Raw genomic sequence first — 17,021 nt, 5'->3', positions numbered from 1 at the left:
TAATGATAGACTTATTTCCTGTACTTTGTAGATCTCTATTTGTTTTATTTACTGAATATTTTTGTTATTATTGAATGTTTATCATCATCATCCTCAAAATCATCATCTAGGAGTAATCATCACTCACATCACTACTACTTATTTATGCGAGTCGGTCCCTCTGGTATAACACTAAGCGCATCGTATTCAGTTTTTGTTCTTGATATGTTCTTCCTTTTCATCCAGCAGCAAAACAGTGCATATTAGGAAAATATATTAGTCAAATAGTGTTATAAACAATTAAAAAAGAAGTCACTTTTTAAAATCACTACTTCGACTATTTTATTGCAGTAATTTTTCGGAATATATTTATAAACAATCATAGGCTTAAGCCTACAGGCATGACATGAAACAGATTATGATAGTCAATTCTGAGATAATTCATACTAGGCCTACTGTATTATGTACCCATCATTCACCATGACATTCATTTATTATTATAATTTATTTAAAACCTGAGATAACAATTAGTTATGTTATAGTAGTCTTGTGGGTAATTTACGCCGCACTGTTACTTGGTGTGGTGGATTTGGGACATCAAATATTGTAGGGATTGCATTCCAGTAGTATATAAGTATAGTATATAAGATCTTTGACAGAAAGTAACCTAATATTATGGACAGACAACAGCGCCCTCTAGTCCCTATGTGGACAGAAAGTAACCTATTATGGACAGAAAAGTAACCTATTGTGGACAGATTTCACCAACCCTATTGTATGAATATGAACATTGTGGGAAGAAATTTAATAAAAGTTGGGGTTGGGGGGGGGGGGGGGGAAAGATTTATAAAAACTTTTTAATACACACAGGATATGTATACCATTAGGAACTTGGTGATAATGTACAGGAAATTGATTAATCATTTTGTCAGAAGTATTATTCCAATTAAAACGGCTTTTAGACAGCATCCTGCGTTTATCATGTGTATACAGAATTAAACAGAACATGAAAACTGAGGCTTGAGTTACTTTGGGTCATGGATGCTAGTATTTTAACCAGAATGGATCATCATTGCCGATTGGAATTAGAGCTAAAGAAGACAATTTCGCTGGTAAAGAGGACAACACTGCAGAACGGGTAGTCACAGCTGACTATTGGAACTTCCATTGGCTTTACTTTGTCTATATCATCGTTTTGATTATGATTACCATACCCCCACTTATCGGTATTTGTTCTTTTTGGGCTGTCTGTCCGTTATTTCTCATGACTTTTGTGATGTTTGTTCTGATTGTTTACCGTCAAAACCGAGCCCAGCAGAGACTGTACATATCTTCAGATACTGGTTCTCTGAGAATCTACCAAAGAAATCATATTGTACCTTTAGAAGCAAAACCCTATATTCATGGTGCAGAGGGATCCTATTTCATAGCACAGCTTCCTAGGAGTGCTCAAGCTTTATCGTTCAGTGAAAGATTACGTTTGTGACTTGTGTCTTTCTACCATAAACAATATAATTTCAAAAGGTGCGTATTCACTTTTAAAGATGTATTGTCCCCTGAAAAAAATCATTTTTTTTAATTAGTTTGTTCAATATGCTATTTTAATGTCACCTAAAAGTTATTCACTTTGACCAAAAATTGGATGGGAAAAAAAATAATTTACCTGAAAAAAATGTTATTTAAAGCAAAAAACTGTCAAATTGGCTGCCAGCCAATGGGTTTTTGGTTGAATTTAACCGTTTATTTTGTCATATTATAAGTGAAAACATTATTTTTTCAGGTTTTTTTTCTACGGAAGTGATTAACTTTGTTAAAACTACAAAATGGCATATTCAAAGTCTGATTTTATTAATCGTCATTTTTCAAGTTTTTTGGGAACAATATATCTTTTTTTGTCTATCTGATGTCATCATGGCTCGTTGAAAAGTCGGATTTTCATCTTTTTTAAAATCTTTATTAATGTAATCAATTTAGATAATTGTCTTCTAATTTTGTTTGTTCTGCAATTGGAAATTCGTAATCAAATGATGGCTTTATGGCTAGTCTTAGTTATTTTCCAACATCAGTGTTTCTGAGAATGATTTTCCCGTCCAGTGTTCATGCATCAGTCAATTGTTTGATATTACAGAAGTATTATTTAATTACAGTACAGTACTACCTTTATCTATTTTAATTTATGTGAACTTTTTTAACTTTCAGTTCTCGTCAGTGTAGGTCTGTTACCTCAGGCATTAATGATATACCGCCATCTTATGATGATGTAATCGAAAAATCCTCAATGAAGACGAAGACATGCATAGTTCCGCCGTCTTACAATGACGTCATAGCTTCGATAGAGAGCCAACAAATTAATATTTGATTTAGGCAAATAAATGGCAATAAGTAGATTCAGTTGATTTTTTACAAATTTTTCATCCTATAGTAAGTAGGCCTAGTTGAGTTAATTTGGTGAAGTAAGTCAAGGCAAACCCTGACCGTTTTAAAATGAAAATATCTTGACAGTGGCGTCTATTGTAGATGTCGGAGATGATTACCTATACCAATTTGTGCCCCTACTGGTCGACTAGATATAAAGAAGAGGCTAGGTTGGCATAGTTTGAGTCATAAATAGTAGTTTAGACGCGATATAATTATATTATTACAGTACTGCAATACAAAATATATCGATGTAATATCATATTTTTATAGTACTGTATTAGAATATAGTTCTGAGTGGAACGATTTTAATAAATTAAATAAAAGTGTGAGTGTGTATGTATTCATAACGTAAATTAGAGACAATCAACTACTGACCAATCAGGAACATATATTCATAATAAACACCGCCACCATCACAATCAACATCAGCGCCAGTCGAAACAATAGGAATACCGGTACAGTTTTTGTAACTATGGACGTGAATCCGAAATAAAAGCGAAATTGAAATTGAATTGATATTGATAATATGCCTGTGTTTTCTCTTTTTACGGTCAGTAGATCCTATTGAGTATTTGCTTTAGCATCAGTACGAACTCTAAACTTAATACTAAACATGGTAGGCCATCTTCATGGAATCAAGAACCAGATTCGAGCGGGGAAAGAATCCTTTTTTAACAAAAAAACAAGCAAAATTCGCCTTTTATTATATTCAATTTATATTTCGTTTTGAACACAAAAAGGAATATCACAAGAATTATGATAATACATTAAGTTTCTTTTATTTCGGAATATTTTATCCATATCAAAAGAAAAAAACAGAAAAAAGAAAATTCGCAAACTCGACTAAACTTAAATATATAGAATACTTCTCCATCGACAATACATTTTTGAGTTATGGAGCATATGTTTTGCAAACACAAGCAACAAGAATATTACGGCCATCATGATACTCTCTTTGGTTTGACAGTTTTCATTGGTAAAACGAATTGGTGCTAAATTGTCAATACGTCCAGATCAATTATTGTTTATCTTGATATGTTTGTTTTTCCCCTATTAAAGGGACAAGGGTTTTGGCTGGTGTCCCCTTGCACACTGTGTTGGGTCCCGAAGGTGTCCTCTTTAGGGGTTCTACTGAAATAAACATATTCGTTGTTTTATTCTATGCATATGTGTCGTCACCCACGAAGGGCTGTTTTCAAACACACCAATAATAACTGAGACAGCAGTCTGTGAATGTTGGCCTTAATGACATAACTTGTCTCTTCTCTAGCAACATATGTAGGTTTTCATATTACGTCCATCGTGTATATCAACATTTATCCATGTCTTTTGTTTTGTTCTTCATTACATAATTATAAATAGGTGGTGGTGTCGACGTGCATTCACTCGGCATATCGCCTGCAGTCCTAAAATTATACAAAATCGCATTATTATTGTCTGTAGGCCTATAAGAAATGTTTCAAGATTCAATTTATTGTCACATAATATTACATACATGAAATGTGTTTTCCTGAGCTTAGAAACATAGATACAATACAGTTTAAAACACAATATAAAAACGTAACACCTTAATAATTATCTTGAAAAATGTACATTATATAGATGACATGCATATAGGAAAAAACAGTCTCTAAAACTGTTGCTTTTACCAGGGAAGAGTTAAATTAATTTTAACTCTTCCCTGCTTTTACTATTGTTTGTTTCTGGTGTTGAATGATGATGTTATTTTGCAGTATAAGTGTAGGCCATGAACCCCTTCTTTGGGACACCTTTAAGGGGACACCTTTCTGTGAAACTTACGAGGGCACTACGACGTCAGGGTCCTTAGGCTTACTAAGTTCGTCGCTTGTTAACGTGAGTTAAGGTGAGGCACACATTGCTGCTATGATTTGTGTCGTATAACGTAAAAGGTGATACATTATATGCGTAGGTATTGTTATAGTAACATACAGAGCCATATTATTTAAATATATATTATATAATTCATGGCTCTGGTAACATTGTTGTATGCGCCTACTTACTTGTCATCAGCCAATGGTCTACCATTAGGAATATAAGAAAAATCCTCAATGAAGACGAAGACATGCATAGTTCCGCCGTCTTACAATGACGTCATAGCTTCGATAGAGAGCCAACAAATTAATATTTGATTTAGGCAAATAAATGGCAATAAGTAGATTCAGTTGATTTTTTTACAATTGTTCATCCTATAGTAAGTAGGCCTAGTTGAGTTAATTTGGTGAAGTAAGTCAAGGCAAACCCTGACCGTTTTAAAATGATAATATCTTGACAGTGGCGTCTATTGTAGATGTCTGAGATGATTACCTATACCAATTTGTGCCCCTACTGGTCGACTAGATATAAAGAAGAGGCTAGGTTGGCATAGTTTGAGTCATAAATAGTAGTTTAGACGCGATATAATTATATTATTACAGTACTGCAATACAAAATATATCGATGTAATATCATATTTTTATAGTACTGTATTAGTAGTTCTGAGTGGAACGATTTTAATAAATTAAATAAAAGTGCACATGAGTGTGTATGTATTCATAACGTAAATTAGAAACAATCAACTACTGACCAATCAGGAACATATATTCATAATGAACACCGCCACCATCACAATCAACATCAGCGCCAGGCGAAACAATAGGAATACCGGTACAGTTTTTGTAACTATGGACGTGAATCCGAAATAAAAGCGAAATTGAAATTGAATTGATATTGATAATATGCCTGTGTTTTCTCTTTTTACGGTCAGTAGATCTTATTGAGTATTTGCTTTAGCATCAGTACGAACTCTAAACTTAATACTAAACATAGTAGGCCATCTTCATGGAATCAAGAACCAGATTCGAGTGGGGAAAGAATCCTTTTTAACAAAAAAATCAAACAAAATTCGCCTTTTATTATATTCAATTTATATATCGTTTTGAATACAAAAAGGAATATCACAAGAATTATGATAATACATTAAATTTCTTTTATTTCGGAATATTTTATCCATATCAAAAGAAAAAAACAGAAAAAAGAAAATTCGCAAACTCGACTAAACTTAAATATATAGAATACTTCTCCATCGACAATACATTTTTGAGTTATGGAGCATATGTTTTGCAAACACAAGCAACAAGAATATTACGGCCATCATGATCATCTCTTTGGTTTGACAGTTTTCATTGGTGAAACGAATTGGTGGTAAATTGTCAATACGTCCAGATCAATTATTGCGGTTCATCTGTGTGTGTTTGTTTTTTCCCCTATTAAAGGGACAAGGGTTTTTGCTGGTGTCCCCTTGCACACTGTGTTGAGTCCCGAAGGTGTCCTCTTTAGGGGTTCTACTGAAATAAACATATTCGTTGTTTTATTCTATGCATAATTATGTGTCGTCACCCACGAAGGGCTGTTTTCAAACACACCAATAATAACTGAGACAGCAGTCTGTGAATGTTGGCCTTAATGACATAACTTGTCTCTTCTCTAGCAACATATGTAGGTTTTCATATTACGTCCATCGTGTATATCAACATTTATCCATGTCTTTTGTTTTGTTCTTCATTACATAATTATAAATAGGTGGTGGTGTCGACGTGCATTCACTCGGCATATCGCCTGCAGTCCTAAAATTATACAAAATCGCATTATTATTGTCTGTAGGCCTATAAGAAATGTTTCAAGATTCAATTTATTGTCACATAATAATTACATACATGAAATGTGTTTTCCTGAGCTTAGAAACATAGATACAATACAGTTTAAAACACAATATAAAAACGTAACACCTTAATAATTATCTTGAAAAATGTACATTATATAGATGACAAGCATATAGGAAAAAACAGTCTCTAAACCTGTTGCTTTTACTATTGTTTGTTTCTGGTGTTGAATGATGCTGTTATGTTGCAGTAAAAGTGTAGGCCATGAACCCCTTCTTTGGGACACCTTTCTGTGAAACTTACGAGGGCACTACGACGAACCCCTGGCATCAGAGTCCTTAGACTTACTAAGTTCGTCGCTTGTTGACGTGAGTTAAGGTGAGGCACACATTGCTGCTATGATTTGTGTCGTATAACGTAAAGGTGATACATTATACGCGTAGATATTGTTATAGTAACATACAGAGCCATATTATTTAAATATATATTATATAATTCATGGCTCTGGTAACATTGTTGTATGCGCCTACTTACTTGTCATCAGCCAATGGTCTACCATTAGGAATATACGTTGGAGGATATTTGCTCAAAGCTTCTAACTTTCTTTTGTCGGATGTAGAAAACTCCAGATGTCCATTTTCTGGATTCACTGGCAGATATGTCCTTCCATCGACATAACCAATCGTAGGTAGTGAATTAGAGCGAGAGGGAGTTGGAATGTGACCAATGCCGTCTTCCGTTTCATCAAATTCAGATCCGATATTCCAGTAGGCCGAGCAGTATATTATTCTTTTGACAAATAAAACACGGAAAAGAATCGTACCAAACAAAATACCAACTCCGATGTAGATGAAAAGAGTGTCGAAAAAGAACCCTGCCAGCAGGATAACAGCACCAATGATGCACATAACCAATATAAGCACATTTGAAACAATTCGGCAGACGATCAGAGACATTCGTTTTCGAGTTGGCGGAATGACTCCATTGTAAGTTACTATTGAAAATCGTCGATCTGGTTCAGGTCCCATTTTAGGTCCTTTTAATTCAGAATGCAGATACTGAGAGGTGTATTATATGCCTACGCAAGTTAACCAAAGGGACGGCATGCGGTGGAGAGTTATTCCCGTACCGTTTTTGTACTTTAGCATTGACGACAATACAAATATCTGGCCTAAAGTCACAGTTGATTTGAAACACTTGTATTCCATTATCAGAAAACAAACATTTACTCAAAAACTATGAGCTGACGACTTATATCACACAACTAAACTAACCAAATATTGCATTTGAATAATTATTAGACAGCATTTGAAGAGGGAGTATCCTTGTGCTAATGTTGCAGAAGTCCAAATGAGATGACAATACACCATAAACATTGCATTGTTCCGATTAGTCCATAGACCTTGTATGTTATTAGACAAACAACAAACAAACAATTCAGTTATATTCAGTATCACGCGGAAGCTTAGTGTAATACGGCTCATAAGGCCATACATGGCTGCAGTCGCGTGCTCAAGTTAGTATTTACCGACCGACCGACCGACTGACTAACCGACCGACATTGAGCTGTAGAGTCGCGTTGCACGCGACTAAAAATGGGTATTTGGAAACTCGGACTGGGCATGCGCAAACGCCAAAGCACGTCTGAGAAGAGTCTATGAGATGTATGTAGACAGTAGTCTGTAAGACCATGGTAAGAACTGTTCAATATACAATGTTTTCGTTTTGGCTTTCAATTTATCATTGTCAGAACAATTTTTTCTCTATGGTAAATATTTTTGGCAAATGGTGTTTATATGAAGAATTCTTTGATTAGTGAGTAGGCCTACGTTTGTCCGCGGCTGGTGGGAACTGTTTTTGAGACTTTTACTTTTTCCTTCTGTAGCAGATTTCCTTTATTTATGGTACTGGCAGTAATGATAGAGTAGCGAAACAAGTTCAACATCAAAAAAGTGAGATTGCAATTAGTGCAATAATCAGGGTACGGTTCTCTCATTTCATAACTAAGATTAGATAGCCTACAGCTAAAAAATTCAGAGCGAGTAACTATTATTAGTACGTAACTGTATAGATCATGAATACAGTATCTGTAATATATATATTAGTAATTTAAAGATGTATTGTCCAAAAAACACGAACAATAAAGATTCAAAAATATTTTGAATAGGCCATTTTGTAGTTTTAATAAAGTTAATCACTTCTGCAGAAAAAAACATGTTTTCACTTAAAACCAAAACCCATTGCCTGCACCCAATTCTATAACTGTTACTATGTGTATATATGGTTCACCGTTGCGCAGTTATCAAGCATGGTAATAGATACTGTCTCGTCATTGGTCACCAGTGACGAAAGTTATCAAGTACATGCTTGTCCTGAACCAGACGATGTTTTGCCGTTGTGATTAAACGCTAATAATGTATTTAAGAGTTTATTAAAATAGTTTTTAAAACTTTATAAATATTGAACTTTAAGCAAGTATAGAATATATTTTTTTAAAGTAAATTATATATTTTTTATTTATCAAAACGTCATAATAATTTCAAATATTTATGGTGATTTGAGCATGCGCATGATCGCAAATTTTCCCACGTGGTCGCTATGATGGGAGAGGATGCATGATGCATGCTCTACTGTGCACAAGCGGGCCTACAAAACTACATACACCACCGTGTGTAGGGCCCTGGATACGCCCTAAAGGCAGGACTAGCTAGGCAGGCTACAAAGTAAGTGTTTTACTGCCAGCACCCGGTTAGGGAGTAGGGCAAGCTAGACTGAGAATGACTGAGGCTTAAAGGCTAGCCTATAGCCTATAGGGGCCTATACTAGGCCGGGCCTAGCTAGCCTAGCCCTAGAGTACTACTTGCCTTTAGTATAGGCCTAGGCCTACTAGTCTAATAGATCAACCCGTACCCGGCCGGCCGGCCCATCATCATCGACCATGCCAACTACCCAAATTTTATTTTAGCTGACTCGTACCCAAATTTTAGATGACGCGTACGTAACCAACAAAAAAAAAAACCCTGCAAAAAAATGTAAGTTAATACTACTGTACTAGGCCTAGGGCCGCCTATACTATAATTAATACTAATATAATAGGCCTAGTGTGAAGACGGTTTTCTGGAAAACACTGATGAGAAGCCTGTTTTTGTTTCCGAAATTTCTAGACTTGTTACTGCTTGCACGTGTATTGCCCTGGTATTAAAATGACCAATCATAGTAATCTAACAGCGTGCCACTATGCTTTCTCCCGAAATTTCTCACATGGTCTAATAATCCTTTTTTTTTCTCTAGAATGGTTAAATCAAAACGGCTTTTTGTAAGAGTGAGAACTACCATGAGTAGATCTCGTTCGAGAAGGGTATACCTTACTGGCACTAGAAGCGTTCCACAACCACAATGTCACATACATGTACCCAAAGATTTACCAGTGACAGATGAAGAACACCCTCAAGCGTCAACTAGTACTAGCACTGGCCATAGTAAACATTATGCTGAAAAACAGAGAGATCAAGGTGTGAAAAAATGCTAGAGATGAGATTGATTCTGGCAGCCAATTTGACTTCAGGTGAACTGTATTATGGAATATATGGCATATTCAACATAAAACAAAATTGACATTTGTTTTTTCAACTGAATCTTTAACAACTGGGTTTGAAACTAATAAAATAGTTCTATAAGATGACTAAACATTATCACATTGTTTGATTTCTCAGTGAAATGCTTCTTGATAATACACTCCCTGGGTAGGCCTACACTACAGCATAACAGATAACATGGATTAAGAATAATACAGGCAGCATAAAATAGTAAGGATTAAGAATTAATAGAGCAGTCTATTTTACACTGACTGTACATAAAAAATACTGTATCAAAATTCAACAAATAATTACACTAATAACTACTGTACTACTACTAAACACATATCGGGAAAACTCGCCAAAATCTGTGAAACAGGCCTAAAGTTTGTGGACTAATCCACCTACATTGAACGGTACAGCACTACTGTTACCTTCACTATTACTGCTATTGTACGACCAGAAAAGAGTGGTGAGACTGGCTATAAAACAATAGGCACCTAACAATACTATGTGTGTCTTTTTGCACACATTATGTGACACTAAATGCAAATTGCCAGACTATGCTGCATGATTGAGTCCCCCTAACACAATCAAGTTGAAAGAATATAAGATTTGAGGCTTACAGTGAGCTTTTTTCACGTCAACAGAAAAACAAACAAACACAGATGCTGTGATATTATTTTGGAATTTGCTCTAATACTGGTATGACATAGTGTATATGCTATTCTTCAATTTAAGGAAGATTTTTCAGGATATCACAAACAGTTATTTCCATGGATATCCTTTAATCTAAAATAAATCTGTGCAATTAATATCCAAGCAACATTTTAACATAGACTAATTAAAATATTAAAAACATCTTTACTATCCATTGCTGTAATCAATTTTTTTTCCCTAAAAAAATTGTAATTCTTGAATCATGGTGCTTTCTTCCTAGTTGTGTACAGTATTCTAAATTATATATGTTTTATATTGTCATTTAGTACTAGAATAGTGCCAATGACCAAAGAATTTTAATTTATACATTTTTTCAAATGTTTTCAGAGCGTGTTTTCTCAAATGAAATTTCAAATGCCCACCTTCTTTAAATTTCTTCCCACAATATTCTTCCCACAATATTCCCATAGAAATGGTGTCTCTCCTGTGTGTAGTTTCAAATGTTTTCTCAAATCTCTATTATGATTAAAATTCTTCCCACAATGTTCACATTCAAATGGTTTAAAGTCCAAATATTGTTAAATTTCTTACATTCAGTGTCTGACAGTCACCTCCTGTGTGCATTTATTCTCTCAAATGAGTTTTTAAATGCTCACTTTGTTTAAATTTCTTTTTACAATGTTCACATTCATATGGCGACTCTCCTGTGTGTATTCCCAAATGTATTTTTTAGACCAATTTCAGGTCACAGAGACAGGTCATCATTAATTCACTAAGTTAGATGGAAACTGCTTTTCTTGGAGAGAGAAAAAAAATTGTTATTGTATAAAAAGCTCAATCAATTTAAGTGACGTTGGTTGATGCATTGAAAACATGGTTTAACATTTATCAACCAACGTACACACACACTTAAGATAATGAAAAATGTATATAAATTATTATTACTTCAATTACGTTTATTAAATATTTAAACTAGACGAGAAAAACAATGATTAGTTTAGATTGAGATAAACGAAATAAACAAGGCCATATACATGGCTGCAGTCGCGTTCTCAAATTTTAGTTAGTGTTTACCGACCGACCAACCAACCAACCTGTTCCGGCGCCGTCAAATCAACAAGTGTGAAAGACCCTATATAATTGAGGCTCAACTCTACCATCCTACGGTGATGAGCTTATCACTCCATATTGTCCTCCTTGGTCACTCGTCATTATTAAAATCATCTCGCAAAATAAACTGAATGTTTCAAAACCGGCTACTATTTTCTATGGCAACATTTATCTTTTCCTCTGCTCGTCTTTGGAATGACGGTGCTATACAAGCTATTAAATAGGGTGCCAATATCTTAATGGGTGACAATGTCGTAATGGGTGACAATGTCGTAATGGGTAACAATATCGTAATGGGTGACAATGTAGTGATGGGTGACAATGTCGTAATGAGTGACAATATCGTAATGAGTGACAATGTCGTAATGGGTGACAATGTCGTAATGGGTGACAATGTCGTAATGAGTGACAATATCGTAATGAGTGACAGTATCGTAATGGGTGACAATGTCGTAATGAGTGACAATGTCGTAATGGGTGACAATGTCATAATGGGTGACAATGTCGTAATGGGTGACAATGTCGTAATGAGTGACAATGTCGTAATGGGTAACAATATCGTAATGGGTGACAATGTCGTAATGGGTGACAATGTCGTAATGAGTGACAATGTCGTAATGAGTGACAATGTCGTAATGGGTGACAATATCGTAATGAGTGACAATGTCGTAATGAGTGACTATGTCGTAATAGGTGACAATATCGTAATGGGTGACAATGTCGTAATGAGTGACAATGTCGTAATGGGTGAAAATATCGTAATGAGTGACAATATCGTAATGGGTGACAGTGTCGTACTGGGTGACAATGTCGTAATGGGTGACAATATCGTAATGAGTGACAATGAAAATAACCTAATAAGTGACAATATCGTGACGATAATGAGTGACGATAAAATAACCTAATGAGTGACAATATCCTAATGAGTGACAATATCGTAATGGGTGACAATGTCGTAATGGGTGACAATGTCGTAATGAGTGACAATGTCGTAATGGGTAACAATGTCGTAATGGGTGACAATGTCGTAATGGGTGACAATGTCGTAATGGGTGACAATATCGTAATGGCTGACAATGTCGTAATGGCTGACAATGTCGTAATGAGTGACAATATCGTAATGGCTGACAATGTCGTAATGGGTGACAATGTCGTAATGAGTGACAATGAAAATAACCTAATAAGTGACAATATCGTGACGATAAAATAACCTAATGGGTGACAATATCCTAATGAATGACAATAAAATAACCTATTTAAAAAGATACAGAACATAAGGACTAAAATAATAAACATCAAATTCCGTATTTACACACATTTTAATGTAGATAATATAAATATTATAAAACAATACATAACACAAATTATCTAATGTAATAGTACCATGTAGTTAATATGTACTTTATATAATATAACCGATTGGTTTAAAAAGTATGACATTTAAGTACTTAAACACGGTAAAAGGCCACTAATTTGTCAAAGTACTAATATTCATTGCATTCGTCTATAATTACTGGGTAACCGGGATGCTTTGTTTTTGTAACCATTAATTGTATTAAGTAAATCAGGTATAGTTACTACCCCCTTAAAGTACATTAGTGCAGAATACATAAATAATGCCTTCCACCAAGTAAAATATAATATGCGCATGCTTACAACGCAGTCGGTCGTGTGATAGCTTCTGCAACCAACCATCATTTTAGAAATTGGCGTGGTGGACGGAAGCTGTCACAACGCCGTGTAAATAATGCGCAGTTGTTTATACTCTGTTGCTCTAGTCTCAGACACTGGGTCGTGTAATCGAAAAGTTTATGTTATTTACAGCGCCAAAGGCTCCCTCTCTCCCTCCCCCACTTTGCACTGTACACTCACCCATGGAATGCAATTAATGATTGTGATACCGCCAAGAACACTTACGTTATCAAGGTATTTCTACGCATCTCAATGATTTTTCTAAACTCAAAACATCGGAGAACGTTAACTTAACTCCCACTCCACTTTAGGAAACAATGAGGAATAGGTCAGGCCTACACAAAGTTTCATTTAAGCCTATGAAATATTCCAATGTTTAAAAATTTTTAAAAAGGCATTGTCTATATATAAATAATAAAATCATATTTTAAATAGATTAATACTTGCATACATTAAGTTTGAATATCTAGTAGCCGATAAACTGTACAGTCGTATTGTAACGTATTCAAATTGTGTGATACAGTGTCAGATATGTATCACAGATGGCGTGATAGACCGTATGTCAAACCTAATATAATATGTGTGGTTATCATGTAAACACTGTATTCCTGAATGATAATGTGGATATAAAACGTTCTAATGCTCTAGACCTATGTGATGAGGTGATAGGCACAGAGAATCGGGTGGAATATTCTGAAATTGCGTCGACCTGCATATAAATTTAAAAGAAATAAAATGTTTCTTTACTTTGAAACCATTTATCAGAGATGTTTCTCTTCAGGAAACAATCTGATCATTCATGGAGGAAATCATTAATTTCCTCCACGGTATGTGGAGCCGTGAAATGTGCAAAAAGTCACATTTGTGCAAACAACCACATTTGTGCAAACATTTTACCTTCAAATGTGCAAACAACCACATTTGTGCAAACATTTTACCTTCAAATGTGCAAATATGTAAAAATTCATTACCCGCAAATGTGCAAACATCTCGCCGTTAAATGTAAAAACGGTCAGTTTTGACGTTAAATGTGCAAAAGGTATTCTACAAATGTGCAAATCATTTCTTCAGTCAAATTCCTATTACATTTTATATTTTTGGTTCGTAGGTCTTTCAGAGTAGAAATAACAATAGGAAAAAGAGTCTAATAAATCTAAAATGTTCAATATCATAATAACTAATTATACTGTTGTATTTTATTATGATCAAAGGCTTTAACCCGTCTCAGCCAAATTCAAGTCGACCCCAAGTCAACTCGCCCCCAAGTCAACTCGCCCTGAAGTCAACTCGGCCTCACGTCAACTAGGCCACGTTAAAGTATGAAACGTAAAAAGTGCAAATAAATGGGACAAAATAAGTCTATTGAACAGAAGAAAAATAATAAAAACGAAGTACGCATGTTATAGGGATGAATATTAGAATGAATGTGAATGTTTTTGGCCGAGTTGACGTGAGGCCGAGTTGACTTGAGGCCGAGTTGACGTGAGGCCGAGTTGACGTGAGGCCGAGTTGACGTGAGGCCGAGTTGACGTGAGGCCGAGTTGACTTCAGGGTGAGTTGACTTGGGGCCAACTTGAATTTAGACGAGGCGGTTTAGAGCCTTTGATCATAATAAAATACAACAGTATAATTAGTTTTTATAATATTGAACATTTTAAATTTATTATACTCTTTTTCCTATTGTTATTTCTACTCTGAAAGACCTACGAACCAAAAATATAAAATGGAATAGGAGTTTGGTTGAAGAAATGCTTTGCACATTTGTAGAATACCTTTTGCACATTTAACGTCAAAACTGATCGTTTTTACATTTAACGGCGTGATGTTTGCACATTTGCGGGTAATGAATTTTTACAGATTTGCACATTTGAAGGTAAAATGTTTGCACAAATGTGGTTGTTTGCACATTTGAAGGTAAAATGTTAGCACAAATGTGGTTGTTTGCACAAATGTGACTTTTTGCACATTTCACGGCTCCACACGGTATAAGTGATTTACTGACAAAAAATGTACTAGAACGAGAAAATAGAATTTAGTTATGTCAACCAGACAAAATTATGTTGTGCAGTCATGCCAAGGTGATTTCAAGTGGACGGGGAATCAGGATCGCCTGTATCTGCGATACTGTCCGAAGTGGTACTTTCAGAAGTAACACACTCTCCATTATCTTCTGGTTGTATCGTTGCTCCTGATTCTGTTTCATCAGGTGGAGACGTTTGCTGTTCCTGTGCAGTTATCTCATGTGTCACTCTTTGTGATGTCTCTGACATGACATCTCTTGAAGTGTGTTGTACGTGATCAGGAGATACTTCCTGTGTATCTGGTATGACTTCTTGAGGAAGCCGTGGTACGGCTGTGCAAGTATCAGCTGCTGTATCTCCATGTGTATAATTTGAAACATCGTTCGGCACTGTGTCCGATGTCATTTGAGTATGATCATCAGATGCAATGATTGTTACGCCTATGGCGGTTGATAAACATACGGATTGTCTGTCGTACTGATTGAGTGAAAAACGTGGTACAACTATGGTTGTTGGCACTGGTCTAGATCGAGGTGCTGAGTAAGCTGGCACAGGATCAACATGTTGCGCTGGTCGTTGATTTGCAGCATCGAATATTTCTTCATAAGGTGGAGGTGGAGTTATTTGAGGAAGGTATGACCTGTTAAAAAAAAAGAAAACAAGATGTTTTACTACATTTAAACCCGCCCTGATGTAGATATCTTTGTAAATCTTAAGCTAGGTTCTCACCAGGGACGCAACGCAAGGACGTAACACAACGTAAGTGGTTTGACCAATCACAAGCAATGGATTATTCGAAGAGTCGCTTATTGGTTAACTCGCTTGCGTTGCGCTTACGTCCCTGCGTTGCGTCCAAATGGGAATCAAGCTTTTATAAACGATGATCGTAGCATCACCGTATAGGCCTATAAGAATGACTGAAATAAATCACGTACCACTTTATTCGCACTTTCATCTTGTACTTAAATTCGCTCGTATCAGATTATTTAAAAAAATAGATTATATATAACTATTAAAACCTACAAATGCAGGTTCCTCACCTTGTATATGGCTCATCAAATACTATATTATCGTAGGCAGGGGGTAAATCGTTTTCGTCAGCGGCGCCGTTTGGAGGATATCGTAATGACCTGGACGATATGCGTGAACTTATTGAGATGGCTCTCCTCCCGGCAGCACGATTAGAAGACGTTCTATCACAGTATTTTAGGCAAAATCCGCTTAAGCCTACAACCATCAATATAAATGTTCCAAGAATAGTCATATACCATGTCGCACTGCTCAGGCCCACGACTATGAACAAGGTAGCGATGACTACACATCCGCTAGTGAATCGCTTTACAAATAATTCTCTCCTGTTAGTCCGTCTCATTTGTCGTTCGTAAATAATCGGTAAAATTATTGCGGAACTCATGGCGTAGAAAAATACAAAATAGACACACACAAAATACTTGATCTCCGTTTAAAATAACAGACGAATAGAATACGACTCATTAATATGAATACTCTCATATAGGCCTACTTGCCTACCTAGGCCTGTAATAGCATAGAGCATTTACAGTGTACATCTGATTCCGCAGCAAAACGCAAAGCGCTCAATTACCGCGACAACCAATTGAAATATCCATCCAATGCTAGACGATCTGAATTATTGATAATTAATTTATGATTCGCCTGCTGTTGTGATAGTAAAGCTCAACAACCATCTGTATAGCACAATTTGATTTGAACCGTGATTTTAATGAGATTGACAATACTTCCAGAAAGATATCATTACCACTGTACGTTTATTTCCCCGACGGACGGGCGATGATCCGGTACCATTCCAGAATCGAAATACGTTCACACTACCGTCGCATATAGCCTAATAGTGAGTTTTAGATCTGCAGCAGCGAGTATTCAAACAG

The 17,021-nt window shown here is 35.6% G+C and overlaps 1 protein-coding gene and 1 long non-coding RNA gene across 2 annotated transcripts; one reads left to right on the top strand and one right to left on the bottom strand.

Annotated features, from left to right (window-relative positions):
- Positions 1 to 8,633: 8,633 nt before the first annotated feature.
- LOC144853719 (uncharacterized) lies at positions 8,634 to 9,743 on the top strand. Its single transcript, XR_013614413.1, has 2 exons — positions 8,634 to 8,779; positions 9,348 to 9,743. It is a non-coding gene; the product is annotated as an uncharacterized LOC144853719 (long non-coding RNA).
- Positions 9,744 to 12,701: 2,958 nt separating this feature from the next.
- LOC144848561 (uncharacterized) lies at positions 12,702 to 16,875 on the bottom strand. Its single transcript, XM_078705368.1, has 3 exons — positions 16,155 to 16,875; positions 15,084 to 15,754; positions 12,702 to 13,924 (listed from the first exon to the last, which is right to left on the bottom strand). The coding sequence occupies exons 1-2, from the start codon at positions 16,526 to 16,528 to the stop codon at positions 15,178 to 15,180; spliced, it is 951 nt and encodes a 316-aa protein (XP_078561494.1). The 5' UTR covers positions 16,529 to 16,875; the 3' UTR covers positions 12,702 to 13,924; positions 15,084 to 15,177.
- Between the last annotated feature and the right edge of the window lie 146 nt (positions 16,876 to 17,021).

The sequence above is a fragment of the Antedon bifida genome, chromosome 1 (assembly GCF_963402885.1).
Source record: "Antedon bifida chromosome 1, ecAntBifi1.1, whole genome shotgun sequence".
Classification (NCBI taxonomy): domain Eukaryota; kingdom Metazoa; phylum Echinodermata; class Crinoidea; order Comatulida; family Antedonidae; genus Antedon; species Antedon bifida.
Note: the sequence above shows the minus strand (reverse complement) of the source record. Positions and strands in the feature narration are given on the sequence as shown.